Source organism: Carcharodon carcharias, chromosome 5, assembly GCF_017639515.1.
Source record: "Carcharodon carcharias isolate sCarCar2 chromosome 5, sCarCar2.pri, whole genome shotgun sequence".
NCBI classification, from domain to species: domain Eukaryota; kingdom Metazoa; phylum Chordata; class Chondrichthyes; order Lamniformes; family Lamnidae; genus Carcharodon; species Carcharodon carcharias.
Genome location: NC_054471.1, coordinates 5,178,222 through 5,205,325, shown reverse-complemented (window position 1 = coordinate 5,205,325; position 27,104 = coordinate 5,178,222). Strand labels below are relative to the sequence as shown.

Sequence of the window (27,104 nt, the reverse complement as noted above, 5' to 3'; positions counted from 1 at the left end):
GTGTAGTTTTGAAGTGTGGATCTTGCAGGGCTTTCTCTCTCACTGTCACCTCCCATCTTGTCTTGTTGCAGCTGTAACTGTAACTCACAGATGCCTCCTCCAGTCAAAGTGGTCGTGGCTGGGGATCAGAGCTTCCTCAGCACCATCCTGAGGTTCTTTGTTGAGCAATTGGCAAGCAAAACCCCCGACTGGCTGAACTATATTCGCTTCCTGATCGTCCCCCTAGGTAAGGAGTTTATCAGCAGCTGTGGCAGCCCACTATATTCATGCTTCACAAGGCATCTATTCATTGACCAGACCAAGAGATTAGGCCCATGTTTATCTTGTTTTATTTTGCACCTCTGACTTTGACCATCATTTGGGAAGATGCTGACCCTGTACTCTTGCAGTAGCCACCTTTCAGTATTTTGCCCATGTAATTCCCAGTGCCAGTGTTCCAGTGCCACCCTCTCCTGCTCCTGTAATTCCTAGTGCCAGTGTCACAGTGCCACCCTCTCCTGCTCCTGTTATTCCCAGTGCCAGTGTTCCAGTGCCACCCTCTCCTGCTCCTGTTATTCCCAGTGCCAGTGTTCCAGTGCCACCCTCTCCTGCTCCTGTAATTCCCAGTGCCAGTGTCACAGTGCCACCCTCTCCTGCTCCTGTAATTCCCAGTGCCAGTGTGACAGTGCCACCCTCTCCTGCTCCTGTAATTCCCAGTGCCAGTGTCACAGTGCCACCCTCTCCTCCTGTTATTCCCAGTGCCAGTGCTGCAGTGCCACCCTTTCCTGCTCCTGTTATTCCCAGTGCCAGTGTCACAGTGCCACCCTTTCCTGCCCCTGTAATTCCCAGTGCCAGTGTCACAGTGCCACCCTTTCCTGCTCCTGTTATTCCCAGTGCCAGTGTCACAGCGCCACCCTTTCCTGCTCCTGTAATTCCCAGTGCCAGTGCTGCAGTACCACCCTTTCCTGCTCCTGTTATTCCCAGTGCAAGTGCCGCAGTGCCATCCTTTCCTGCTCCTGTAATTCCCAGTGCCAGTGCTGCAGTGCCATCCTTTCCTGCTCCTGTTATTCCCAGTGCCAGTGCTGCAGTGCCACCCTTTCCTGCTCCTGTTATTCCCAGTGCCAGTGTCACAGTGCCACCCTTTCCTGCCCCTGTAATTCCCAGTGCCAGTGTCACAGTGCCACCCTTTCCTGCTCCTGTTATTCCCAGTGCCAGTGTCACAGTGCCACCCTTTCCTGCTCCTGTAATTCCCAGTGCCAGTGCTGCAGTACCACCCTTTCCTGCTCCTGTTATTCCCAGTGCAAGTGCCGCAGTGCCATCCTTTCCTGCTCCTGTTATTCCCAGTACCAGTGCTGCAGTGCCATCTTTTCCTGCTCCTGTTATTCCCAGTGCCAGTGTCGCAGTGCCATCCTTTCCTGCTCCTGTAATTCCCAGTGCCAGTGCCATCCTTTCCTGCCCCTGTAATTCCCAGTGCCAGTGTTGCAGTGCCACCCTTTCCTGCCCCTGTAATTCCCAGTGCCAGTGTCACAGTGCCACCCTTTCCTGCTCCTGTAATTCCCAGTGCCAGTGCTGCAGTACCACCCTTTCCTGCTCCTGTTATTCCCAGTGCAAGTGCCGCAGTGCCATCCTTTCCTGCTCCTGTAATTCCCAGTGCCAGTGCTGCAGTGCCATCCTTTCCTGCTCCTGTAATTCCCAGTGCCAGTGCTGCAGTACCACCCTTTCCTGCTCCTGTTATTCCCAGTGCAAGTGCTGCAGTGCCATCTTTTCCTGCTCCTGTTATTCCCAGTACCAGTGCTGCAGTGCCATCTTTTCCTGCTCCTGTTATTCCCAGTGCCAGTGTCGCAGTGCCATCCTTTCCTGCTCCTGTAATTCCCAGTGCCAGTGTCACAGTGCCATCCTTTCCTGCCCCTGTAATTCCCAGTGCCAGTGTCGCAGTGCCACCCTTTCCTGCCCCTGTAATTCCCAGTGCCAGTGTCGCAGTGCCATCCTTTCCTGCTCCTGTAATTTCCAGTGCCAGTGCTGCAGTGCCAACCTTTCCTGCTCCTGTAACTCCCAGTACCAGTGCTACAGTGCCATCCTTTCCTGCTCCTGTTATTCCCAGTACCAGTGTCACAGTGCCATCTTTTCCTGCTCCTGTTATTCCCAGTGCCAGTGCTGCAGTGCCATCCTTTCCTGCCCCTGTAATTACCAGTGCCAGTGCTAACCTTTCCTGCTCCTGTAATTCCCAGTGCCAGTGCTGCAGTGACACACTTTCCTGCCCCTGTAATTCCCAGTGCCAGTGTCGCAGTGCCACCCTTTCTTGCTTCTGTAATTACCAGTGCCAGTGTCGCAGTGCCACTCTTTCCTGCTCCTGTAACTCCCAGTGCCAGTGCTGCAGTGCCACTCTTTCCTGCTCCTGTAACTCCCAATGCCAGTGCTGCAGTGCCATCCTTTCCTGCTCCTGTAATTCCCAGTGCCAGTGTCGCAGTGCCATCCTTTCCTGCTCCTGTAATTCCCAGTGCCAGTGTCACAGTGCCACCCTTTCCTGCTCCTGTAACTCCCAGTGCCAGTGCTGCAGTGCCATCCTCTCCTGCTCCTGTTATTCCCAGTGCCAGTGTCGCAGTGCCATCCTTTCCTGCTCCTGTAATTCCCAGTGCCAGTGTCGCAGTGCCATCCTTTCCTGCTCCTGTAATTCCCAGTGCCAGTGTCACAGTGCCACCCTTTCCTGCTCCTGTAACTCCCAGTGCCAGTGCTGCAGTGCCATCCTTTCCTGCTCCTGTAATTCCCAGTGCCAGTGTCGCAGTGCCATCCTTTCATGCCCCTGTAATTCCCAGTGCCAGTGTCGCAGTGCCACCCTTTCCTGCTCCTGTAATTCCCAGTGTCGCAGTGCCACCCTTTCCTGCTTCTGTAAGTACCAGTGCCAGTGTCGCAGTGCCACCCTTTCCTGCTCCTGTAATTCCCAGTGCCAGTGTCACAGTGCCACCCTCTCCTCCTGTTATTCCCAGTGCCAGTGCTGCAGTGCCACCCTTTCCTGCTCCTGTTATTCCCAGTGCCAGTGTCACAGTGCCACCCTTTCCTGCCCCTGTAATTCCCAGTGCCAGTGTCACAGTGCCACCCTTTCCTGCTCCTGTTATTCCCAGTGCCAGTGTCACAGCGCCACCCTTTCCTGCTCCTGTAATTCCCAGTGCCAGTGCTGCAGTACCACCCTTTCCTGCTCCTGTTATTCCCAGTGCAAGTGCCGCAGTGCCATCCTTTCCTGCTCCTGTAATTCCCAGTGCCAGTGCTGCAGTGCCATCCTTTCCTGCTCCTGTTATTCCCAGTGCCAGTGCTGCAGTGCCACCCTTTCCTGCTCCTGTTATTCCCAGTGCCAGTGTCACAGTGCCACCCTTTCCTGCCCCTGTAATTCCCAGTGCCAGTGTCACAGTGCCACCCTTTCCTGCTCCTGTTATTCCCAGTGCCAGTGTCACAGTGCCACCCTTTCCTGCTCCTGTAATTCCCAGTGCCAGTGCTGCAGTACCACCCTTTCCTGCTCCTGTTATTCCCAGTGCAAGTGCCGCAGTGCCATCCTTTCCTGCTCCTGTAATTCCCAGTGCCAGTGCTGCAGTGCCATCCTTTCCTGCTCCTGTAATTCCCAGTGCCAGTGCTGCAGTACCACCCTTTCCTGCTCCTGTTATTCCCAGTGCAAGTGCTGCAGTGCCATCTTTTCCTGCTCCTGTTATTCCCAGTACCAGTGCTGCAGTGCCATCTTTTCCTGCTCCTGTTATTCCCAGTGCCAGTGTCGCAGTGCCATCCTTTCCTGCTCCTGTAATTCCCAGTGCCAGTGCCATCCTTTCCTGCCCCTGTAATTCCCAGTGCCAGTGTTGCAGTGCCACCCTTTCCTGCCCCTGTAATTCCCAGTGCCAGTGTCACAGTGCCACCCTTTCCTGCTCCTGTAATTCCCAGTGCCAGTGCTGCAGTACCACCCTTTCCTGCTCCTGTTATTCCCAGTGCAAGTGCCGCAGTGCCATCCTTTCCTGCTCCTGTAATTCCCAGTGCCAGTGCTGCAGTGCCATCCTTTCCTGCTCCTGTAATTCCCAGTGCCAGTGCTGCAGTACCACCCTTTCCTGCTCCTGTTATTCCCAGTGCAAGTGCTGCAGTGCCATCTTTTCCTGCTCCTGTTATTCCCAGTACCAGTGCTGCAGTGCCATCTTTTCCTGCTCCTGTTATTCCCAGTGCCAGTGTCGCAGTGCCATCCTTTCCTGCTCCTGTAATTCCCAGTGCCAGTGTCACAGTGCCATCCTTTCCTGCCCCTGTAATTCCCAGTGCCAGTGTCGCAGTGCCACCCTTTCCTGCCCCTGTAATTCCCAGTGCCAGTGTCGCAGTGCCATCCTTTCCTGCTCCTGTAATTCCAGTGCCAGTGCTGCAGTGCCAACCTTTCCTGCTCCTGTAACTCCCAGTACCAGTGCTACAGTGCCATCCTTTCCTGCTCCTGTTATTCCCAGTACCAGTGTCACAGTGCCATCTTTTCCTGCTCCTGTTATTCCCAGTGCCAGTGCTGCAGTGCCATCCTTTCCTGCCCCTGTAATTACCAGTGCCAGTGCTAACCTTTCCTGCTCCTGTAATTCCCAGTGCCAGTGCTGCAGTGACACACTTTCCTGCCCCTGTAATTCCCAGTGCCAGTGTCGCAGTGCCACCCTTTCTTGCTTCTGTAATTACCAGTGCCAGTGTCGCAGTGCCACTCTTTCCTGCTCCTGTAACTCCCAGTGCCAGTGCTGCAGTGCCACTCTTTCCTGCTCCTGTAACTCCCAATGCCAGTGCTGCAGTGCCATCCTTTCCTGCTCCTGTAATTCCCAGTGCCAGTGTCGCAGTGCCATCCTTTCCTGCTCCTGTAATTCCCAGTGCCAGTGTCACAGTGCCACCCTTTCCTGCTCCTGTAACTCCCAGTGCCAGTGCTGCAGTGCCATCCTCTCCTGCTCCTGTTATTCCCAGTGCCAGTGTCGCAGTGCCATCCTTTCCTGCTCCTGTAATTCCCAGTGCCAGTGTCGCAGTGCCATCCTTTCCTGCTCCTGTAATTCCCAGTGCCAGTGTCACAGTGCCACCCTTTCCTGCTCCTGTAACTCCCAGTGCCAGTGCTGCAGTGCCATCCTTTCCTGCTCCTGTAATTCCCAGTGCCAGTGTCGCAGTGCCATCCTTTCATGCCCCTGTAATTCCCAGTGCCAGTGTCGCAGTGCCACCCTTTCCTGCTCCTGTAATTCCCAGTGTCGCAGTGCCACCCTTTCCTGCTTCTGTAAGTACCAGTGCCAGTGTCGCAGTGCCACCCTTTCCTGCTCCTGTAATTCCCAGTGCCAGTGTCACAGTGCCACCCTCTCCTGCTCCTGTTATTCCCAGTGCCAGTGCTGCAGTGCCACCCTTTCCTGCCCCTGTAATTCCCAGTGCCAGTGTCACAGTGCCACCCTTTCCTGCTCCTGTAATTCCCAGTGCCAGTGTCACAGTGCCACCCTTTCCTGCTCCTGTAATTCCCAGTGCCAGTGCTGCAGTACCACCCTTTCCTGCTCCTGTTATTCCCAGTGCAAGTGACGCAGTGCCATCCTTTCCTGCTCCTGTAATTCCCAGTACCAGTGTCACAGTGCCACCCTTTCCTGCTCCTGTAATTCCCAGTACCAGTGCTGCAGTACCACCCTTTCCTGCTCCTGTAATTCCCAGTGCCAGTGCCACAGTGCCATCTTTTCCTGCTCCTGTTATTCCCAGTGCCAGTGTCGCAGTGCCATCCTTTCCTGCTCCTGTAATTCCCAGTGCCAGTGTCACAGTGCCATCCTTTCCTGCTCCTGTAATTCCCAGTGCCAGTGTCACAGTGCCATCCTTTCCTGCTCCTGTAACTCCCAGTGCCAGTGCTGCAGTGCCATCCTTTCCTGCTCCTGTAACTCCCAGTGCCAGTGCTGCAGTGCCATCCTTTCCTGCCCCTGTAATTCCCAGTGCCAGTGTCGCAGTGCCACCCTTTCCTGCCCCTGTAACTCCCAGTGCCAGTGTCGCAGTGCCACCCTTTCCTGCCCCTGTAATTCCCAGTGCCAGTGCTGCAGTACCACCCTTTCCTGCCCCTGTTATTCCCAGTGCAAGTGCCGCAGTGCCATCCTTTCCTGCCCCTGTAATTCCCAGTGCCAGTGCTGCAGTACCACCCTTTCCTGCCCCTGTTATTCCCAGTGCAAGTGCTGCAGTGCCATCCTTTCCTGCTCCTGTAATTCCCAGTGTCGCAGTGCCACAGTGCCATCCTTTCCTGCTCCTGTAACTCCCAGTGCCAGTGCTGCAGTGCCATCCTTTCCTGCTCCTGTAACTCCCAGTGCCAGTGCTGCAGTGCCATCCTTTCCTGCTCCTGTAATTCCCAGTACCAGTGCTGCAGTGCCACCCTTTCCTGCCCCTGTAATTCCCAGTGCCAGTGTTGCAGTGCCATCCTTTCCTGCTCCTGTAACTCCCAGTGCCAGTGCTGCAGTGCCATCCTTTCCTGCCCCTGTAATTCCCAGTGCCAGTGTCGCAGTGCCACCCTTTCCTGCCCCTGTAATTCCCAGTGCCAGTGTCGCAGTGCCACCCTTTCCTGCTCCTGTAACTCCCAGTGCCAGTGCTGCAGTGCCATCCTTTCCTGCCCCTGTAATTCCCAGTGCCAGTGTCGCAGTGCCACCCTTTCCTGCCCCTGTAATTCCCAGTACCAGTGCCGCAGTGCCATCTTTTCCTGCTCCTGTTATTCCCAGTGCCAGTGTCGCAGTGCCATCCTTTCCTGCTCCTGTAATTCCCAGTGCCAGTGTCACAGTGCCATCCTTTCCTGCTCCTGTAACTCCCAGTGCCAGTGCTGCAGTGCCATCCTTTCCTGCTCCTGTAACTCCCAGTGCCAGTGCTGCAGTGCCATCCTTTCCTGCTCCTGTAATTCCCAGTGCCAGTGCTGCAGTGCCACCCTTTCCTGCTCCTGTTATTCCCAGTGCCAGTGTCACAGTGCCACCCTTTCCTGCTCCTGTAATTCCCAGTGCCAGTGCTGCAGTGCCAACCTTTCCTGCTCCTGTAATTCCCAGTACCAGTGCTACAGTGCCATCTTTTCCTGCTCCTGTTATTCCCAGTGCCAGTGCTGCAGTGCCATCCTTTCCTGCTCCTGTAATTCCCAGTGCCAGTGACACAGTGCCACCCTTTCCTGCTCCTGTTATTCCCAGTGCCAGTGCTGCAGTGCCACCCTTTCCTGCTCCTGTAATTCCCAGTGCCAGTGCTGCAGTGCCATCCTTTCCTGCCCCTGTAATTACCAGTGCCAGTGCTAACCTTTCCTGCTCCTGTAATTCCCAGTGCCAGTGCTGCAGTGACACCCTTTCCTGCCCCTGTAATTCCCAGTGCCAGTGTCGCAGTGCCACCCTTTCTTGCTTCTGTAATTACCAGTGCCAGTGTCGCAGTGCCACTCTTTCCTGCTCCTGTAACTCCCAGTGCCAGTGCTGCAGTGCCATCCTTTCCTGCTCCTGTAATTCCCAGTGCCAGTGTCGCAGTGCCATCCTTTCGTGCCCCTGTAATTCCCAGTGCCAGTGTTGCAGTGCCACCCTTTCCTGCTCCTGTAATTCCCAGTGTCGCAGTGCCACCCTTTCCTGCTCCTGTAATTCCCAGTGTCGCAGTGCCACCTTTTCCTGCTTCTGTAATTCCCAGTGCCAGTGTCGCAATGCCACCTTTTCCTGCTTCTGTAAGTACCAGTGCCAGTGTCGCAGTGCCACCCTTTCCTGCTTCTGTAATTGCCAGTGCTGCAGTGCGACTTTTTCTGGCTGGCGCAGTTGACAGTAGCCTGTGGTCCTGCTGTTGTCTTCCAGCCTTGGGCCAGGGTGTTTCTCCCTATGAATGTTGTTGCTGACTGAGAAATAGAAGATGAAAAGGAAACCCTGACAGGTAACCTAGTCCTCTGACCAGTTTCCACCACTACCGAAAATGATAATCTGTCTCCAAGTGTTGGTGCTGGAGTTGTGATTTCAGGACGCTAAAGCTTGGGAGGCTGGACAGAAGCGAGATGCAGGAGCTGAGCCTACAGGTAACATTAGAACATAAGAAATAGGAATAGAAGGAGTCCATTCATCCCACCGAGCTGTTCAGCCATTCAGTAAGATCCTGGCAGAAGCTCAGTTCCATGTAACGGCATTCTCCCTGTACCCATTATTTCCCTCAGTGTGCCAAATCCATCGATGTGACTCCTGGATGCGCTCAGATTTTAGGTTCTCTGAAAGAGGAATGGGAAACACTTTGATTCCAAACCCCCCACTGATTTAAAATCACTGTGAACGTGGAGAGTTTCAGCCTGTCTTCACACAGCTCTTACTCAGCCCAGCCACTGAGACTAGCAGTCATTCTCAACTCTCTCCTCCTCAGGCTCCCATCCTCTGGCCAAGTATTTGGCATCGGTTGACAACAAATACAACAGCTCCTTCATGGACTCCGCGTGGAGGGATCTTTTCAACAAGACAGAGCCTCCAACTGCAGGTAACCAGCACAGGGCGAAAGAGAAGGGGAGCTCTGTCTGCACTTGGACATCAATGTAGCGCAATCGTCGCTAATGACTCTCAGTGTTGGGCCTTCAGATTGCAAACAGCCAACATCAGTGAAGACCCTGTTTCCCCAGCTGTCCATTCTGGGCATGGGAATGTGCTAGGAACATTGGTTCACTCACACCCATGAATCAGCAGGGTCGAGGATTGAAACAGACTCCAGAAACATGAGCAAATATCAAGATATCTGGCTGACAAATAAGATACTACAGTACTGAGGGGTGCTGCACTGTCGGAGGGTCAGTACTGAGGGAGTGCTGCACTGTCGGAGGGTCAGTACTGAGGGAGTGCTGCACTGTCAGAGGGTCAGTACTAAGGGAGTGCTGCACTGTCAGAGGGTCAGTACTGAGGGAGCGCTGCACTGTCGGAGGGTCAGTACTGAGGGAGCGCTGCCCTGTCGGAGGGTCAGTACTAAGGGAGCGCTGCACTGTCGAAGGGTCACTGGTGTGGGGGTGCTGCACTGTCAGAGGGTCAGCACTGAGGGAGTGCTGCACTGTCAGATGGTCTGTACTGATGGAGTGCTGCACTGTCAGAGGGTCAATACTGAGGGAGTGCTGCACTGTCAGAGGGTCAGTACTGAGGGAGTGCTGCACTGTCAGAGGGTCAGTACTGAGGGAGTGCTCCACTGTCAGAGAGTCAGTACTGAAGGAGTGCCTCACTGTCAGAGGGTCAGTAATGAGGGAGTGCTGCACTGTCAGATGGTCAGTACTGAGGGAGTGCTGCACTGTCAGAGGGTCAGTACTGAGGGAGTGCCGCACAGTCAGAGGGTCAGTACTGAGGGAGTGCCGCACTGTCAGAGGGTCAGTACTGAGGGAGTGCTGCACCGTCAGAGGGTCAGTACTGAGGGAGTGCTGCACTGTCAGAGGGTCAGTACTGAGGGAGTGCTGCACTGTCAGAGGGTCAGTACTGAGGGAGTGCTGCACTGTCAGAGGGTCAGTACTGAGGGAGTGCTGCACTGTCGGAGGGTCAGTACTGAGGGAGCGCTGCCCTATCGGAGGGTCAGTACTAAGGGAGCTCTGCACTGTCGGAGGGTCACTGATGTGGGGGTGCTGCACTGTCAGAGGGTCAGTACTGAGGGAGTGCCGCTTTTTCACAGGGTCAGTACTGAGGGAGTGCTGCACTGTCAGATGGTCAGTAGTGAGGGAGTGCTGCACTGTCAGAGGGTCAGTACTGAAGGAGTGCCTCACTGTCAGAGGGTCAGTACTGAGGGAGGGCTGCACTGTCAGAGGGTCAGTACTGAGGGAGTGCTGCACTGTCAGAGGGTCAGTACTGAGGGAGTGTTGCACTGTCAGATGGTCAGTACTGAGGGAGTGCCGCACTGTCAGAGGGTCAGTACTGAGGGAGTGCTGCACTGTCAGAGGGTCAGTACTGAGGGAGTGCTGCAATGTCAGAGGGTCAGTACTGAGGGAGTGCTGCACTGTCAGAGGGTCAGTACTGAGAGAGTGCTGCACTGTCAGAGGGTCAGTACTGAGGGAGTGCTGCACTGTCAGGGCGTCAGTACTGAGGGAGTGGCGCACTGTGAGAGGGTCAGTACTGAGGGAGTGCTGCACTGTCAGAGGGTCAGTACTGAGGGAGTGCTGCACTGTCAGATGGTCAGTACCGATGGAGTGCTGCACTGTCAGATGGTCAGTACCGATGGAGTGCTGCACTGTCAGATGGTCAGTACTGAGGGAGTGCTACACTGTCAGAGGGTCAGTACTGAGGGAGTGCTGCACTGTCAGAGGGTCAGTACTGAGGGAGTGCTGCACTGTCGGAGCGTCAGTTCTGAGGGAGCGCTGCACTGTCGGAGGGCTCAGTACTGAGGGTGTGCTGCACTGTCAGAGGGTCAGTACTGAGGGAGTGCTGCACTGTCAGGAGGGTCAGTACTGAGGGTGTGCTGCACTGTCAGAGGGTCAGTATTGAGGGAGTGCTGCACTGTCAGATGGTCAGTACCAATGGAGTGCTGCACTGTCAGATTGTCAGTACTGAGGGAGTGCTGCACTGTCAGATGGTCAGTACTGAGGGAGTGCTGCACTGTAAGAGGGTCAGTACTGAGGGAGTGCTGCACTGTCAGAGGGTCAGTACTGAGGGAGTGCTGCTCTGTCAGAGGGTCAGTACTGAGGGAGCACGGCACTGTCAGAGGGTCAGCACTGAGGGAGTGCTGCACTGTCAGATGGTCAGTACCGATGGAGTGCTGCACTGTCAGATGGTCAGTACTGAGGGAGTGCTGCACTGTCAGAGGGTCAGTACTGAGGGAGTGCTGCTCTGTCAGAGGGTCAGTACTGAGGAAATGCTGCACTGTCAGAGGGTCAGTACTTAGAGAGCACAGCACTGTCAGAGGGTCAGTATTGAGGGAGTGGTGCACTGTGAGAGGGTCAGTACTGAGAGAGTGCCGCAGTGTCAGAGGGTCAGTACTGAGGGAGTGCTGCACTGCGAGAGGGTCAGAACTGAGGGAGTGCTGCACTGTCAGATGGTCAGTACTGAGGGAGTGCTGCACTGTCAGGGGGTCAGTACTGAGGGAGCGCTGCACTGTCAGAGGGTCAGTACTGAGGGAGTGCTGCACTGTCAGAGGATCTAGAGCACAGTGCTGAGGGAGTGCTGCAATGTCAGAGGGTCAGTACTGAGGGAGTGCTGCACCATCAGATGGTCAGTACTGAGGGAGTGCAGCACTGTCAGAGGGTCAGTAATGAAGGAGTGCTGCACTGTCAGAGGGTCAATAATGAGGGAGTGCTGCACTGTCAGAGGGTCAGTACTGAGGGAGTGCTGCACTGTCAGATGGTCAGTACCGATGGAGTTCTGCACTGTCAGATGGTCAGTACTGAGGGAATGCTGCACTGTCAGAGGGTCAGTACTGAGGGAGTGCTGCACTGTCAGAGGGTCAGTACTGAGGGAGTGCTGCTCTGTCAGAGGGTCAGTACTGAGGGAGCACGGCACTGTCAGATGGTCAGCACTGAGGGAGTGCTGCACTGTCAGATGGTGAGTACCGATGGAGTGCTGCACTGTCAGATGGTCAGTACTGAGGGAGTGCTGCACTGTCAGAGGGTCAGTATTGAGGGAGTGCTGCTCTGTCAGAGGGTCAGTACTGAGGGAATGCTGCACTGTCAGAGGGTCAGTACTTAGAGAGCACGGCACTGTCAGAGGGTCAGTATTGAGGGAGTGGTGCACTGTGAGAGGGTCAGTACTGAGAGAGTGCCGCACTGTCAGAGGGTCAGTACTGAGGGAGTGCTGCACTGTCAGAGGGTCAGTACTGAGGGAGTGCTGCACTGTCAGAGGGTCAGTACTGAGGGAGTGCTGCACTGTCAGAGGGTCAGTACTGAGGGAGTGCTGCACTGTCGGAGGGTCAGTACTGAGGGAGCGCTGCCCTATCGGAGGGTCAGTACTAAGGGAGCGCTGCACTGTCGGAGGGTCACTGGTGTGGGGGTGCTGCACTGTCAGAGGGTCAGTACTGAGGGAGTGCCGCTTTTTCACAGGGTCAGTACTGAGGGACTGCTGCACTGTCAGATGGTCAGTAGTGAGGGAGTGCTGCACTGTCAGAGGGTCAGTACTGAAGGAGTGCCTCACTGTCAGAGGGTCAGTACTGAGGGAGGGCTGCACTGTCAGAGGGTCAGTACTGAGGGAGTGCTGCACTGTCAGAGGGTCAGTACTGAGGGAGTGTTGCACTGTCAGATGGTCAGTACTGAGGGAGTGCCGCACTGTCAGAGGGTCAGTACTGAGGGAGTGCTGCACTGTCAGAGGGTCAGTACTGAGGGAGTGCTGCAATGTCAGAGGGTCAGTACTGAGGGAGTGCTGCACTGTCAGAGGGTCAGTACTGAGAGAGTGCTGCACTGTCAGAGGGTCAGTACTGAGGGAGTGCTGCACTGTCAGGGCGTCAGTACTGAGGGAGTGGCGCACTGTGAGAGGGTCAGTACTGAGGGAGTGCTGCACTGTCAGAGGGTCAGTACTGAGGGAGTGCTGCACTGTCAGATGGTCAGTACCGATGGAGTGCTGCACTGTCAGATGGTCAGTACCGATGGAGTGCTGCACTGTCAGATGGTCAGTACTGAGGGAGTGCTACACTGTCAGAGGGTCAGTACTGAGGGAGTGCTGCACTGTCAGAGGGTCAGTACTGAGGGAGTGCTGCACTGTCGGAGCGTCAGTTCTGAGGGAGCGCTGCACTGTCGGAGGGTCAGTACTGAGGGTGTGCTGCACTGTCAGAGGGTCAGTACTGAGGGAGTGCTGCACTGTCGGAGGGTCAGTACTGAGGGTGTGCTGCACTGTCAGAGGGTCAGTATTGAGGGAGTGCTGCACTGTCAGATGGTCAGTACCAATGGAGTGCTGCACTGTCAGATTGTCAGTACTGAGGGAGTGCTGCACTGTCAGATGGTCAGTACTGAGGGAGTGCTGCACTGTAAGAGGGTCAGTACTGAGGGAGTGCTGCACTGTCAGAGGGTCAGTACTGAGGGAGTGCTGCTCTGTCAGAGGGTCAGTACTGAGGGAGCACGGCACTGTCAGAGGGTCAGCACTGAGGGAGTGCTGCACTGTCAGATGGTCAGTACCGATGGAGTGCTGCACTGTCAGATGGTCAGTACTGAGGGAGTGCTGCACTGTCAGAGGGTCAGTACTGAGGGAGTGCTGCTCTGTCAGAGGGTCAGTACTGAGGAAATGCTGCACTGTCAGAGGGTCAGTACTTAGAGAGCACAGCACTGTCAGAGGGTCAGTATTGAGGGAGTGGTGCACTGTGAGAGGGTCAGTACTGAGAGAGTGCCGCAGTGTCAGAGGGTCAGTACTGAGGGAGTGCTGCACTGCGAGAGGGTCAGAACTGAGGGAGTGCTGCACTGTCAGATGGTCAGTACTGAGGGAGTGCTGCACTGTCAGGGGGTCAGTACTGAGGGAGCGCTGCACTGTCAGAGGGTCAGTACTGAGAGAGTGCTGCACTGTCAGAAGATCTAGAGCACAGTGCTGAGGGAGTGCTGCAATGTCAGAGGGTCAGTACTGAGGGAGTGCTGCACCATCAGATGGTCAGTACTGAGGGAGTGCAGCACTGTCAGAGGGTCAGTAATGAAGGAGTGCTGCACTGTCAGAGGGTCAATACTGTGGGAGTGCTGCACTGTCAGAGGGTCAGTACTGAGGGAGTGCTGCACTGTCAGATGGTCAGTACCGATGGAGTTCTGCACTGTCAGATGGTCAGTACTGAGGGAGTGCTGCACTGTCAGAGGGTCAGTACTGAGGGAGTGCTGCACTGTCAGAGGGTCAGTACTGAGGGAGTGCTGCTCTGTCAGAGGGTCAGTACTGAGGGAGCACGGCACTGTCAGATGGTCAGCACTGAGGGAGTGCTGCACTGTCAGATGGTCAGTACCGATGGAGTGCTGCACTGTCAGATGGTCAGTACTGAGGGAGTGCTGCACTGTCAGAGGGTCAGTACTGAGGGAGTGCTGCTCTGTCAGAGGGTCAGTACTGAGGGAATGCTGCACTGTCAGAGGGTCAGTACTTAGAGAGCACGGCACTGTCAGAGGGTCAGTATTGAGGGAGTGGTGCACTGTGAGAGGGTCAGTACTGAGAGAGTGCCGCACTGTCAGAGGGTCAGTACTGAGGGAGTGCTGCACTGTCGGAGGGTCAGTACTGAGGGAGCGCTGCCCTGTCGGAGGGTCAGTACTAAGGGAGCGCTGCACTGTCGGAGGGTCACTGGTGTGGGGGTGCTGCACTGTCAGAGGGTCAGTACTGAGGGAGTGCCGCTCTTTCACAGGGTCAGTACTGAGGGAGTGCTGCACTGCGAGAGGGTCAGAACTGAGGGAGTGCTGCACTGTCAGATGGTCAGTACTGAGGGAGTGCTGCACTGTCAGGGGGTCAGTACTGAGGGAGCGCTGCACTGTCAGAGGGTCAGTACTGAGGGAGTGCTGCACTGTCAGAAGATCTAGAGCACAGTGCTGAGGGAGTGCTGCAATGTCAGAGGGTCAGTACTGAGGGAGTGCTGCACCATCAGATGGTCAGTACTGAGGGAGTGCAGCACTGTCAGAGGGTCAGTAATGAAGGAGTGCTGCACTGTCAGAGGGTCAATACTGTGGGAGTGCTGCACTGTCAGAGGGTCAGTACTGAGGGAGTGCTGCACTGTCAGATGGTCAGTACCGATGGAGTTCTGCACTGTCAGATGGTCAGTACTGAGGGAGTGCTGCACTGTCAGAGGGTCAGTACTGAGGGAGTGCTGCACTGTCAGAGGGTCAGTACTGAGGGAGTGCTGCTCTGTCAGAGGGTCAGTACTGAGGGAGCACGGCACTGTCAGATGGTCAGCACTGAGGGAGTGCTGCACTGTCAGATGGTCAGTACCGATGGAGTGCTGCACTGTCAGATGGTCAGTACTGAGGGAGTGCTGCACTGTCAGAGGGTCAGTACTGAGGGAGTGCTGCTCTGTCAGAGGGTCAGTACTGAGGGAATGCTGCACTGTCAGAGGGTCAGTACTTAGAGAGCACGGCACTGTCAGAGGGTCAGTATTGAGGGAGTGGTGCACTGTGAGAGGGTCAGTACTGAGAGAGTGCCGCACTGTCAGAGGGTCAGTACTGAGGGAGTGCTGCACTGTCGGAGGGTCAGTACTGAGGGAGCGCTGCCCTGTCGGAGGGTCAGTACTAAGGGAGCGCTGCACTGTCGGAGGGTCACTGGTGTGGGGGTGCTGCACTGTCAGAGGGTCAGCACTGATGGAGTGCTGCACTGTCATAGGGTCAGTACTGAGGGAGTGCTGCACTGTCAGAGGGTCAGTACTGAGGGAGTGCTGCACTGTCAGAGGGTCAGTACTGAGGGAGTGCTCCACTGTCAGAGGGTCAGTACTGAAGGAGTGCCTCACTGTCAGAGGGTCAGTAATGAGGGAGTGCTGCACTGTCAGATGGTCAGTACTGAGGGAGTGCTTCACTGTCAGAGGGTCAGTACTGAGGGAGTGCCGCACAGTCAGAGGGTCAGTACTGAGGGAGTGCTGCACTGTCAGAGGGTCAGTACTGAGGGAGTGCTGCACCGTCAGATGGTCAGTACTGAGGGAGTGCTGCACTGTCAGAGGGTCAGTACTGAGGGAGTGCTGCACTGTCAGAGGGTCAGTACTGAGGGAGTGCTGCACTGTCAGAGGGTCAGTACTGAGGGAGTGCTGCACTGTCGGAGGGTCAGTACTGAGGGAGCGCTGCCCTATCACAGGGTCAGTACTAAGGGAGCGCTGCACTGTCGGAGGGTCACTGGTGTGGGGGTGCTGCACTGTCAGAGGGTCAGTACTGAGGGAGTGCCGCTTTTTCACAGGGTCAGTACTGAGGGAGTGCTGCACTGTCAGATGGTCAGTAGTGAGGGAGTGCTGCACTGTCAGAGGGTCAGTACTGAAGGAGTGCCTCACTGTCAGAGGGTCAGTACTGAGGGAGGGCTGCACTGTCAGAGGGTCAGTACTGAGGGAGTGCTGCACTGTCAGAGGGTCAGTACTGAGGGAGTGTTGCACTGTCAGATGGTCAGTACTGAGGGAGTGCTGCACTGTCAGAGGGTCAGTACTGAGGGAGTGCTGCACTGTCAGAGGGTCAGTACTGAGGGAGTGCTCCACTGTCAGAGAGTCAGTACTGAAGGAGTGCCTCACTGTCAGAGGGTCAGTAATGAGGGAGTGCTGCACTGTCAGATGGTCAGTACTGAGGGAGTGCTGCACTGTCAGAGGGTCAGTACTGAGGGAGTGCCGCACAGTCAGAGGGTCAGTACTGAGGGAGTGCTGCACTGTCAGAGGGTCAGTACTGAGGGAGTGCTGCACCGTCAGATGGTCAGTACTGAGGGAGTGCTGCACTGTCAGAGGGTCAGTACTGAGGGAGTGCTGCACTGTCAGAGGGTCAGTACTGAGGGAGTGCTGCACTGTCAGAGGGTCAGTACTGAGGGAGTGCTGCACTGTCGGAGGGTCAGTACTGAGGGAGCGCTGCCCTATCGGAGGGTCAGTACTAAGGGAGCGCTGCACTGTCGGAGGGTCACTGGTGTGGGGGTGCTGCACTGTCAGAGGGTCAGTACTGAGGAAGTGCCGCTTTTTCACAGGGTCAGTACTGAGGGAGTGCTGCACTGTCAGATGGTCAGTAGTGAGGGAGTGCTGCACTGTCACAGGGTCAGTACTGAAGGAGTGCCTCACTGTCAGAGGGTCAGTACTGAGGGAGGGCTGCACTGTCAGAGGGTCAGTACTGAGGGAGTGCTGCACTGTCAGAGGGTCAGTACTGAGGGAGTGTTGCACTGTCAGATGGTCAGTACTGAGGGAGTGCTGCACTGTCAGAGGGTCAGTACTGAGGGAGTGCTGCACTGTCAGAGGGTCAGTACTGAGGGAGTGCTGCAATGTCAGAGGGTCAGTTTTGAGGGAGTGCTGCACTGTCAGAGGGTCAGTACTGAGAGAGTGCTGCACTGTCAGAGGGTCAGTACTGAGGGAGTGCTGCACTGTCAGGGCGTCAGTACTGAGGGAGTGGCGCACTGTGAGAGGGTCAGTACTGAGAGAGTGCCGCACTGTCAGAGGGTCAGTATGAGAGAATGCTGCACTGTTAGATGGTCAGTACTGAGGGAGTGCTACACTGTCGGAGGGTCAGTACTGAGGGTGTGCTGCACTGTCAGAGGGTCAGTGCTGAGGGAGTGCTGCACTGTCAGAGGGTCAGTACTGAGGGAGTGCTGCACTGTCAGATGGTCAGTACCGATGGAGTGCTGCACTGTCAGATGGTCAGTACCGATGGAGTGCTGCACTGTCAGATGGTCAGTACTGAGGGAGTGCTACACTGTCAGAGGGTCAGTACTGAGGGAGTGCTGCACTGTCAGAGGGTCAGTACTGAGGGAGTGCTGCACTGTCGGAGCGTCAGTTCTGAGGGAGCGCTGCACTGTCGGAGGGTCAGTACTGAGGGTGTGCTGCACTGTCAGAGGGTCAGTACTGAGGGAGTGCTGCACTGTCGGAGGGTCAGTACTGAGGGTGTGCTGCACTGTCAGAGGGTCAGTATTGAGGGAGTCCTGCACTGTCAGATGGTCAGTACCAATGGAGTGCTGCACTGTCAGATTGTCAGTACTGAGGGAGTGCTGCACTGTCAGATGGTCAGTACTGAGGGAGTGCTGCACTGTAAGAGGGTCAGTACTGAGGGAGTGCTGCACTGTCAGAGGGTCAGTACTGAGGGAGTGCTGCTCTGTCAGAGGGTCAGTACTGAGGGAGCACAGCACTGTCAGAGGGTCAGCACTGAGGGAGTGCTGCACTGTCAGATGGTCAGTACCGATGGAGTGCTGCACTGTCAGATGGTCAGTACTGAGGGAGTGCTGCACTGTCAGAGGGTCAGTACTGAGGGAGTGCTGCTCTGTCAGAGGGTCAGTACTGAGGAAATGCTGCACTGTCAGAGGGTCAGTACTTAGAGAGCACGGCACTGTCAGAGGGTCAGTATTGAGGGAGTGGTGCACTGTGAGAGGGTCAGTACTGAGAGAGTGCCGCAGTGTCAGAGGGTCAGTACTGAGGGAGTGCTGCACTGCGAGAGGGTCAGAACTGAGGGAGTGCTGCACTGTCAGATGGTCAGTACTGAGGGAGTGCTGCACTGTCAGGGGGTCAGTACTGAGGGAGCGCTGCACTGTCAGAGGGTCAGTACTGAGGGAGTGCTGCACTGTCAGAGGATCTAGAGCACAGTGCTGAGGGAGTGCTGCAATGTCAGAGGGTCAGTACTGAGGGAGTGCTGCACCATCTTATGGTCAGTACTGAGGGAGTGCAGCACTGTCAGAGGGTCAGTAATGAAGGAGTGCTGCACTGTCAGAGGGTCAATACTGTGGGAGTGCTGCACTGTCAGAGGGTCAGTACTGAGGGAGTGCTGCACTGTCAGATGGTCAGTACCGATGGAGTTCTGCACTGTCAGATGGTCAGTACTGAGGGAGTGCTGCACTGTCAGAGGGTCAGTACTGAGGGAGTGCTGCACTGTCAGAGGGTCAGTACTGAGGGAGTGCTGCTCTGTCAGAGGGTCAGTACTGAGGGAGCACGGCACTGTCAGATGGTCAGCACTGAGGGAGTGCTGCACTGTCAGATGGTCAGTACCGATGGAGTGCTGCACTGTCAGATGGTCAGTACTGAGGGAGTGCTGCACTGTCAGAGGGTCAGTACTGAGGGAGTGCTGCTCTGTCAGAGGGTCAGTACTGAGGGAATGCTGCACTGTCAGAGGGTCAGTACTTAGAGAGCACGGCACTGTCAGAGGGTCAGTATTGAGGGAGTGGTGCACTGTGAGAGGGTCAGTACTGAGAGAGTGCCGCACTGTCAGAGGGTCAGTACTGAGGGAGTGCTGCACTGTCGGAGGGTCAGTACTGAGGGAGCGCTGCCCTGTCGGAGGGTCAGTACTAAGGGAGCGCTGCACTGTCGGAGGGTCACTGGTGTGGGGGTGCTGCACTGTCAGAGGGTCAGTACTGAGGGAGTGCCGCTCTTTCACAGGGTCAGTACTGAGGGAGTGCTGCACTGTCAGATGGTCAGTAGTGAGGGAGTGCTGCACTGTCAGAGGGTCAGTCCTGAAGGAGTGCCTCACTGTCAGAGGGTCAGTACTGAGGGAGTGCTGCACTGTCAGAGGGTCAGTACTGAGGGAGTGCTGCACTGTCAGAGGGTCAGTACTGAGGGAGTGTTGCACTGTCAGATGGTCAGTACTGAGGGAGTGCTGCACTGTCAGAGGGTCAGTACTGAGGGCGTGCTGCACTGTCAGAGGGTCAGTACTGAGGGAGCGCTGCACTGTCGGAGGGTCAGTACTGAGGGAGCGCTGCCCTGTCGGAGGGTCAGTACTAAGGGAGCGCTGCACTGTCGAAGGGTCACTGGTGTGGGAGTGATGCACTGTCAGAGGGTCAGCACTGAGGGAGTGCTGCACTGTCAGATGGTCTGTACTGATGGAGTGCTGCACTGTCATAGGGTCAGTACTGAGGGAGTGCTGCACTGTCAGAGGGTCAGTACTGAGGGAGTGCTGCACTGTCAGAGGGTCAGTACTGAGGGAGTGCTCCACTGTCAGAGGGTCAGTACTGAAGGAGTGCCTCACTGTCAGAGGGTCAGTAATGAGGGAGTGCTGCACTGTCAGATGGTCAGTACTGAGGGAGTGCTGCACTGTCAGAGGGTCAGTACTGAGGGAGTGCTGCACTGTCAGAGGGTCAGTACTGAGGGAGTGCTGCACCGTCAGATGGTCAGTACTGAGGGAGTGCTGCACTGTCAGAGGGTCAGTACTGAGGGAGTGCTGCACTGTCAGAGGGTCAGTACTGAGGGAGTGCTGCACTGTCAGAGGGTCAGTACTGAGGGAGTGCTGCACTGTCGGAGGGTCAGTACTGAGGGAGCGCTGCCCTATCGGAGGGTCAGTACTAAGGGAGCGCTGCACTGTCGGAGGGTCACTGGTGTGGGGGTGCTGCACTGTCAGAGGGTCAGTACTGAGGGAGTGCCGCTTTTTCACAGGGTCAGTACTGAGGGAGTGCTGCACTGTCAGATGGTCAGTAGTGAGGGAGTGCTGCACTGTCAGAGGGTCAGTACTGAAGGAGTGCCTCACTGTCAGAGGGTCAGTACTGAGGGAGGGCTGCACTGTCAGAGGGTCAGTACTGAGGGAGTGCTGCACTGTCAGAGGGTCAGTACTGAGGGAGTGTTGCACTGTCAGATGGTCAGTACTGAGGGAGTGCTGCACTGTCAGAGGGTCAGTACTGAGGGAGTGCTGCACTGTCAGAGGGTCAGTACTGAGGGAGTGCTGCAATGTCAGAGGGTCAGTACTGAGGGAGTGCTGCACTGTCAGAGGGTCAGTACTGAGAGAGTGCTGCACTGTCAGAGGGTCAGTACTGAGGGAGTGCTGCACTGTCAGGGCGTCAGTACTGAGGGAGTGGCGCACTGTGAGAGGGTCAGTACTGAGAGAGTGCCGCACTGTCAGAGGGTCAGTATGAGAGAATGCTGCACTGTTAGATGGTCAGTACTAAGGGAGTGCTACACTATCGGAGGGTCAGTACTCAGGGTGTGCTGCACTGTCAGAGGGTCAGTGCTGAGGGTGTGCTGCACTGTCAGAGGGTCAGTACTGAGGGAGTGCTGCACTGTCAGATGGTCAGTACCGATGGAGTGCTGCACTGTCAGATGGTCAGTACCGATGGAGTGCTGCACTGTCAGATGGTCAGTACTGAGGGAGTGCTACACTGTCAGAGGGTCAGTACTGAGGGAGTGCTGCACTGTCAGAGGGTCAGTACTGAGGGAGTGCTGCACTGTCGGAGCGTCAGTTCTGAGGGAGCGCTGCACTGTCGGAGGGTCAGTACTGAGGGTGTGCTGCACTGTCAGAGGGTCAGTACTGAGGGAGTGCTGCACTGTCGGAGGGTCAGTACTGAGGGTGTGCTGCACTGTCAGAGGGTCAGTATTGAGGGAGTGCTGCACTGTCAGATGGTCAGTACCAATGGAGTGCTGCACAGTCAGATTGTCAGTACTGAGGGAGTGCTGCACTGTCAGATGGTCAGTACTGAGGGAGTGCTGCACTGTAAGAGGGTCAGTACTGAGGGAGTGCTGCACTGTCAGAGGGTCAGTACTGAGGGAGTGCTGCTCTGTCAGAGGGTCAGTACTGAGGGAGCACGGCACTGTCAGAGGGTCAGCACTGAGGGAGTGCTGCACTGTCAGATGGTCAGTACCGATGGAGTGCTGCACTGTCAGATGGTCAGTACTGAGGGAGTGCTGCACTGTCAGAGGGTCAGTACTGAGGGAGTGCTGCTCTGTCAGAGGGTCAGTACTGAGGAAATGCTGCACTGTCAGAGGGTCAGTACTTAGAGAGCACGGCACTGTCAGAGGGTCAGTATTGAGGGAGTGGTGCACTGTGAGAGGGTCAGTACTGAGAGAGTGCCGCACTGTCAGAGGGTCAGTACTGAGGGAGTGCTGCACTGCGAGAGGGTCAGAACTGAGGGAGTGCTGCACTGTCAGATGGTCAGTACTGAGGGAGTGCTGCACTGTCAGGGGGTCAGTACTGAGGGAGCGCTGCACTGTCAGAGGGTCAGTACTGAGGGAGTGCTGCACTGTCAGAGGATCTAGAGCACAGTGCTGAGGGAGTGCTGCAATGTCAGAGGGTCAGTACTGAGGGAGTGCTGCACCATCAGATGGTCAGTACTGAGGGAGTGCAGCACTGTCAGAGGGTCAGTAATGAAGGAGTGCTGCACTGTCAGAGGGTCAATACTGAGGGAGTGCTGCACTGTCAGAGGGTCAGTACTGAGGGAGTGCTGCACTGTCAGATGGTCAGTACCGATGGAGTTCTGCACTGTCAGTTGGTCAGTACTGAGGGAGTGCTGCACTGTCAGAGGGTCAGTACTGAGGGAGTGCTGCACTGTCAGATGGTCAGTACTGAGGGAGTGCTGCTCTGTCAGAGGGTCAGTACTGAGGGAGCACGGCACTGTCAGATGGTCAGCACTGAGGGAGTGCTGCACTGTCAGATGGTCAGTACCGATGGAGTGCTGCACTGTCAGATGGTCAGTACTGAGGGAGTGCTGCACTGTCAGAGGGTCAGTACTGAGGGAGTGCTGCTCTGTCAGAGGGTCAGTACTGAGGGAATGCTGCACTGTCAGAGGGTCAGTACTTAGAGAGCACGGCACTGTCAGAGGGTCAGTACTGAGGGAGTGCTGCACTGTCAGAGGGTCAGTACTGAGGGAGTGCTGCACTGTCAGAGGGTCAGTACTGAGGGAGTGCTGCACTGTCGGAGGGTCAGTACTGAGGGAGCGCTGCCCTGTCGGAGGGTCAGTACTAAGGGAGCGCTGCACTGTCGGAGGGTCACTGGTGTGGGGGTGCTGCACTGTCAGAGGGTCAGTACTGAGGGAGTGCCGCTCTTTCACAGGGTCAGTACTGAGGGAGTGCTGCACTGTCAGATGGTCAGTAGTGAGGGAGTGCTGCATTGTCAGAGGGTCAGTACTGAAGGAGTGCCTCACTGTCAGAGGGTCAGTACTGAGGGAGTGCTGCACTGTCAGAGGGTCAGTACTGAGGGAGTGCTGCACTGTCAGAGGGTCAGTACTGAGGGAGTGTTGCACTGTCAGAGGGTCAGTACTGAGGGAGTGCTGCACTGTCAGAGGGTCAGTACTGAGGGAGTGCTGCACTGTCAGAGGGTCAGTACTGAGGGAATGCTGCACTGTCAGAGGGTCAGTACTGAGGGAGTGCTGCACTGTCAGGGCGTCAGTACTGAGGGAGTGGCGCACTGTGAGAGGGTCAGTACTGAGAGAGTGCTGCACTGTCAGAGGGTCAGTATGAGAGAATACTGCACTGTTAGGTGGTCAGTACTGAGGGAGTGCTACACTGTCGGAGGGTCAGTACTGAGGGTGTGCTGCACTGTCAGAGGGTCAGTTCTGAGGGAGCGCTGCACTGTCGGAGGGTCAGTACTGAGGGTGTGCTGCACTGTCAGAGGGTCAGTACTGAGGGAGTGCTGCACTGTCGGAGGGTCAGTACTGAGGGAGTGCTGCACCGTCCGAGGGTCAGTGCTGAGGGAGTGCTGCACTGTCAGAGGGTCAGTACTGAGGGAGTGCTGCACTGTCAGATGGTCAGTACCGATGGAGTGCTGCACTGTCAGATGGTCAGTACCGATGGAGTGCTGCACTGTCAGATGGTCAGTACTGAGGGAGTGCTACACTGTCAGAGGGTCAGTACTGAGGGAGTGCTGCACTGTCAGAGGGTCAGTACTGAGGGAGTGCTGCACTGTCAGAGGGTCAGTACTGAGAGAGTGCTGCACTGTCAGAGGGTCAGTACTGAGGGAGTGCTGCACTGTCAGAGGGTCAGTACTGAGGGAGTGCTGCACTGTCAGAGGGTCAGTACTGAGGGAGTGACGCACTGTGAGAGGGTCAGTACTGAGAGAGTGCTGCACCGTCCGAGGGTCAGTACTGAGGGAGTGCTGCCCTGTCAGAGGATCAGTACTGAGCGAACGCTGCACTGTCAGATGGTCAGTACTGAGGGAGTGCAGCAATGTCGGACGATCTAGAGCACAGTGCTGAGGGAGTACTGCACTGTAGGAGGATCTAGAGCACAGTGCTGAGGGAGTGCTGCACTGTCAGAGGGTCAGTATTGAGGGTGTGCTGCACTGTGAGAGGGTCAGTACTGAGGGAATGCTGCACTGTCAGAGGGTCAGTACTGAGGGAGTGCTGCACTGTCGGAGGGTCAGTACTGAGGGAGTGCTGCATTGTCAGAGGGTCAGTACTGAGGGTGTGCTGCACTGTCAGAGGGTCAGTACTGAGGGAGTGCTGCACTGTCAGAGGGTCAGTACTGAGGGAGTGCTGCACTGTCAGATGGTCAGTACCAATGGAGTGCTGCACTGTAAGAGGGTCAGTACTGAGGGAGTGCTGCACTGTCAGAGGGTCAGTACTGAGGGAGTGCTGCTCTGTCAGAGGGTCAGTACTGAGGGAGCACGGCACTGTCAGAGGGTCAGCACTGAGGGAGTGCTGCACTGTCAGATGGTCAGTACCGATGGAGTGCTGCACTGTCAGATGGTCAGTACTGAGGGAGTGCTGCACTGTCAGAGGGTCAGTACTGAGGGAGTGCTGCTCTGTCAGAGGGTCAGTACTGAGGAAATGCTGCACTGTCAGAGGGTCAGTATTGAGGGAGTGGTGCACTGTGAGAGGGTCAGTACTGAGAGAGTGCCGCACTGTCAGAGGGTCAGTACTGAGGGAGTGCTGCACTGCGAGAGGGTCAGAACTGAGGGAGTGCTGCACTGTCAGATGGTCAGTACTGAGGGAGTGCTGCACTGTCAGGGGGTCAGTACTGAGGGAGCGCTGCACTGTCAGAGGGTCAGTACTGAGGGAGTGCTGCACTGTCAGAGGATCTAGAGCACAGTGCTGAGGGAGTGCTGCAATGTCAGAGGGTCAGTACTGAGGGAGTGCTGCACCATCAGATGGTCAGTACTGAGGGAGTGCAGCACTGTCAGAGGGTCAGTAATGATGGAGTGCTGCACTGTCAGAGGGTCAATACTGAGGGAGTGCTGCACTGTCAGAGGGTCAGTACTGAGGGAGTGCTGCACTGTCAGATGGTCAGTACCGATGGAGTTCTGCACTGTCAGATGGTCAGTACTGAGGGAGTGCTGCACTGTCAGAGGGTCAGTACTGAGGGAGTGCTGCACTGTCAGAGGGTCAGTACTGAGGGAGTGCTGCTCTGTCAGAGGGTCAGTACTGAGGGAGCACGGCACTGTCAGATGGTCAGCACTGAGGGAGTGCTGCACTGTCAGATGGTCAGTACCGATGGAGTGCTGCACTGTCAGATGGTCAGTACTGAGGGAGTGCTGCACTGTCAGAGGGTCAGTACTGAGGGAGTGCTGCTCTGTCAGAGGGTCAGTACTGAGGGAATGCTGCACTGTCAGAGGGTCAGTACTTAGAGAGCACGGCACTGTCAGAGGGTCAGTATTGAGGGAGTGGTGCACTGTGAGAGGGTCAGTACTGAGAGAGTGCCGCACTGTCAGAGGGTCAGTACTGAGGGAGTGCTGCACTGTGAGAGGGTCAGTACTGAGGGAGTGCTGCACTGTCAGAGGGTCAGTACTGAGGGAGTGCTGCACTGTCAGAGGGTCAGTACTGAGGGAGTGCTGCACTGTCAGAGGGTCAGTACTGAGGGAGTGCTGCACTGTCGGAGGGTCAGTACTGAGGGAGCGCTGCACTGTCGGAGGGTCAGTACTAAGGGAGCGCTGCACTGTCGGAGGGTCACTGGTGTGGGGGTGCTGCACTGTCAGAGGGTCAGTACTGAGGGAGTGCCGCTCTTTCACAGGGTCAGTACTGAGGGAGTGCTGCACTGTCAGATGGTCAGTAGTGAGGGAGTGCTGCACTGTCAGAGGGTCAGTACTGAAGGAGTGCCTCACTGTCAGAGGGTCAGTACTGAGGGAGTGCTGCACTGTCAGAGGGTCAGTACTGAGGGAGTGCTGCACTGTCAGATGGTCAGTACTGAGGGAGTGTTGCACTGTCAGATGGTCAGTACTGAGGGAGTGCTGCACTGTCAGAGGGTCAGTACAGAGGGAGTGCTGCACTGTCAGAGGGTCAGTACTGAGGGAATGCTGCACTGTCAGAGGGTCAGTACTGAGGGAATGCTGCACTGTCAGAGGGTCAGTACTGAGGGAGTGCTGCACTGTCAGGGCGTCAGTACTGAGGGAGTGGCGCACTGTGAGAGGGTCAGTACTGAGAGAGTGCCGCACTGTCAGAGGGTCAGTATGAGAGAATGCTGCACTGTTAGGTGGTCAGTGCTGAGGGAGTGCTGCACTGTCAGAGGGTCAGTACTGAGGGAGTGCTGCACTGTCAGATGGTCAGTACCGATGGAGTGCTGCACTGTCAGATGGTCAGTACCGATGGAGTGCTGCACTGTCAGATGGTCAGTACTGAGGGAGTGCTACACTGTCAGAGGGTCAGTACTGAGGGAGTGCTGCACTGTCAGAGGGTCAGTACTGAGGGAGTGCTGCACTGTCGGAGGGTCAGTTCTGAGGGAGCGCTGCACTGTCGGAGGGTCAGTACTGAGGGTGTGCTGCACTGTCAGAGGGTCAGTACTGAGGGAGTGCTGCACTGTCGGAGGGTCAGTACTGAGGGAGTGCTGCACCGTCCGAGGGTCAGTGCTGAGGGAGTGCTGCACTGTCAGAGGGTCAGTACTGAGGGATTGCTGCACTGTCAGATGGTCAGTACCGATGGAGTGCTGCACTGTCAGATGGTCAGTACCGATGGAGTGCTGCACTGTCAGATTGTCAGTACTGAGGGAGTGCTACACTGTCAGAGGGTCTGTACTGAGGGAGTGCTGCACTGTCAGAGGGTCAGTACTGAGGGAGTGCTGCACTGTCAGAGGGTCAGTACTGAGAGAGTGCTGCACTGTCAGAGGGTCAGTACTGAGGGAGTGCTGCACTGTCAGAGGGTCAGTACTGAGGGAGTGCTCCACTGTCAGAGGGTCAGTACTGAAGGAGTGCCTCACTGTCAGAGGGTCAGTACTGAGGGAGTGCTGCACTGTCAGATGGTCAGTACTGAGGGAGTGGCGCACTGTGAAAGGGTCAGTACTGAGAGAGTGCTGCACTGTCCGAGGGTCAGTACTGAGGGAGTGCTGCACTGTCAGAGGGTCAGTACTGAGGGAGTGCTGCACTGTCAGAGGGTCAGTACTGAGGGAGTGCTGCACTGTCAGATGGTCAGTACTGAGGGAGTGCTGCACTGTCAGAGGGTCAGTACTGAGAGAGTGCTGCACTGTCAGAGGGTCAGCACTGAGGGAGTGCTGCACTGTCAGAGGGTCAGTACTGAGGGAGTGCTGCACTGTCAGATGGTCAGTACTGAGGGAGTGGCGCACTGTGAGAGGGTCAGTACTGAGAGAGTGCTGCACTGTCCGAGGGTCAGTACTGAGGGAGTGCCGCACTGTCAGAGGGTAAGTACTGAGGGAGTGCTGCACTGTCAGATGGTCAGTACTGAGGGAGTGCTGCCCTGTCAGAGGATCAGTACTGAGGGAGCGCAGCACTGTCAGATGGTCAGTACTGAGGGAGTGCAGCACTGTCGGAGGATCTAGAACACAGTGCTGGGGGAGTGCTGCACTGTCGGAGGATCTAGAACACAGTGCTGAGGCAGTGCTGCACTGTCGGAGAATGTAGAGCACAGTGCTGAGGGAGTGCTGCACTGTCGGAGGATCTAGAGCACAGTGCTGAGGGAGTGCTGCACTGTGAGAGGGTCAGTGCTGTGCGAGTGCTGCAATGTCAGAGGGTCAGTACTGAGTGAGTGCTGCACTGTAAGAGGGTC

General features: G+C 56.1%; 1 protein-coding gene across 1 annotated transcript in view; it reads left to right on the top strand.

Annotated features, from left to right (window-relative positions):
* Positions 1 to 27,104, top strand: part of LOC121278340 (phosphofurin acidic cluster sorting protein 1-like) — a 765,476-nt gene that overhangs the window by 578,235 nt on the left and 160,137 nt on the right. Inside the window, 2 exon segments of the mRNA XM_041188648.1 lie at positions 72 to 226; positions 8,311 to 8,421. Coding sequence (XP_041044582.1) covers positions 72 to 226; positions 8,311 to 8,421 — 266 coding nt within the window.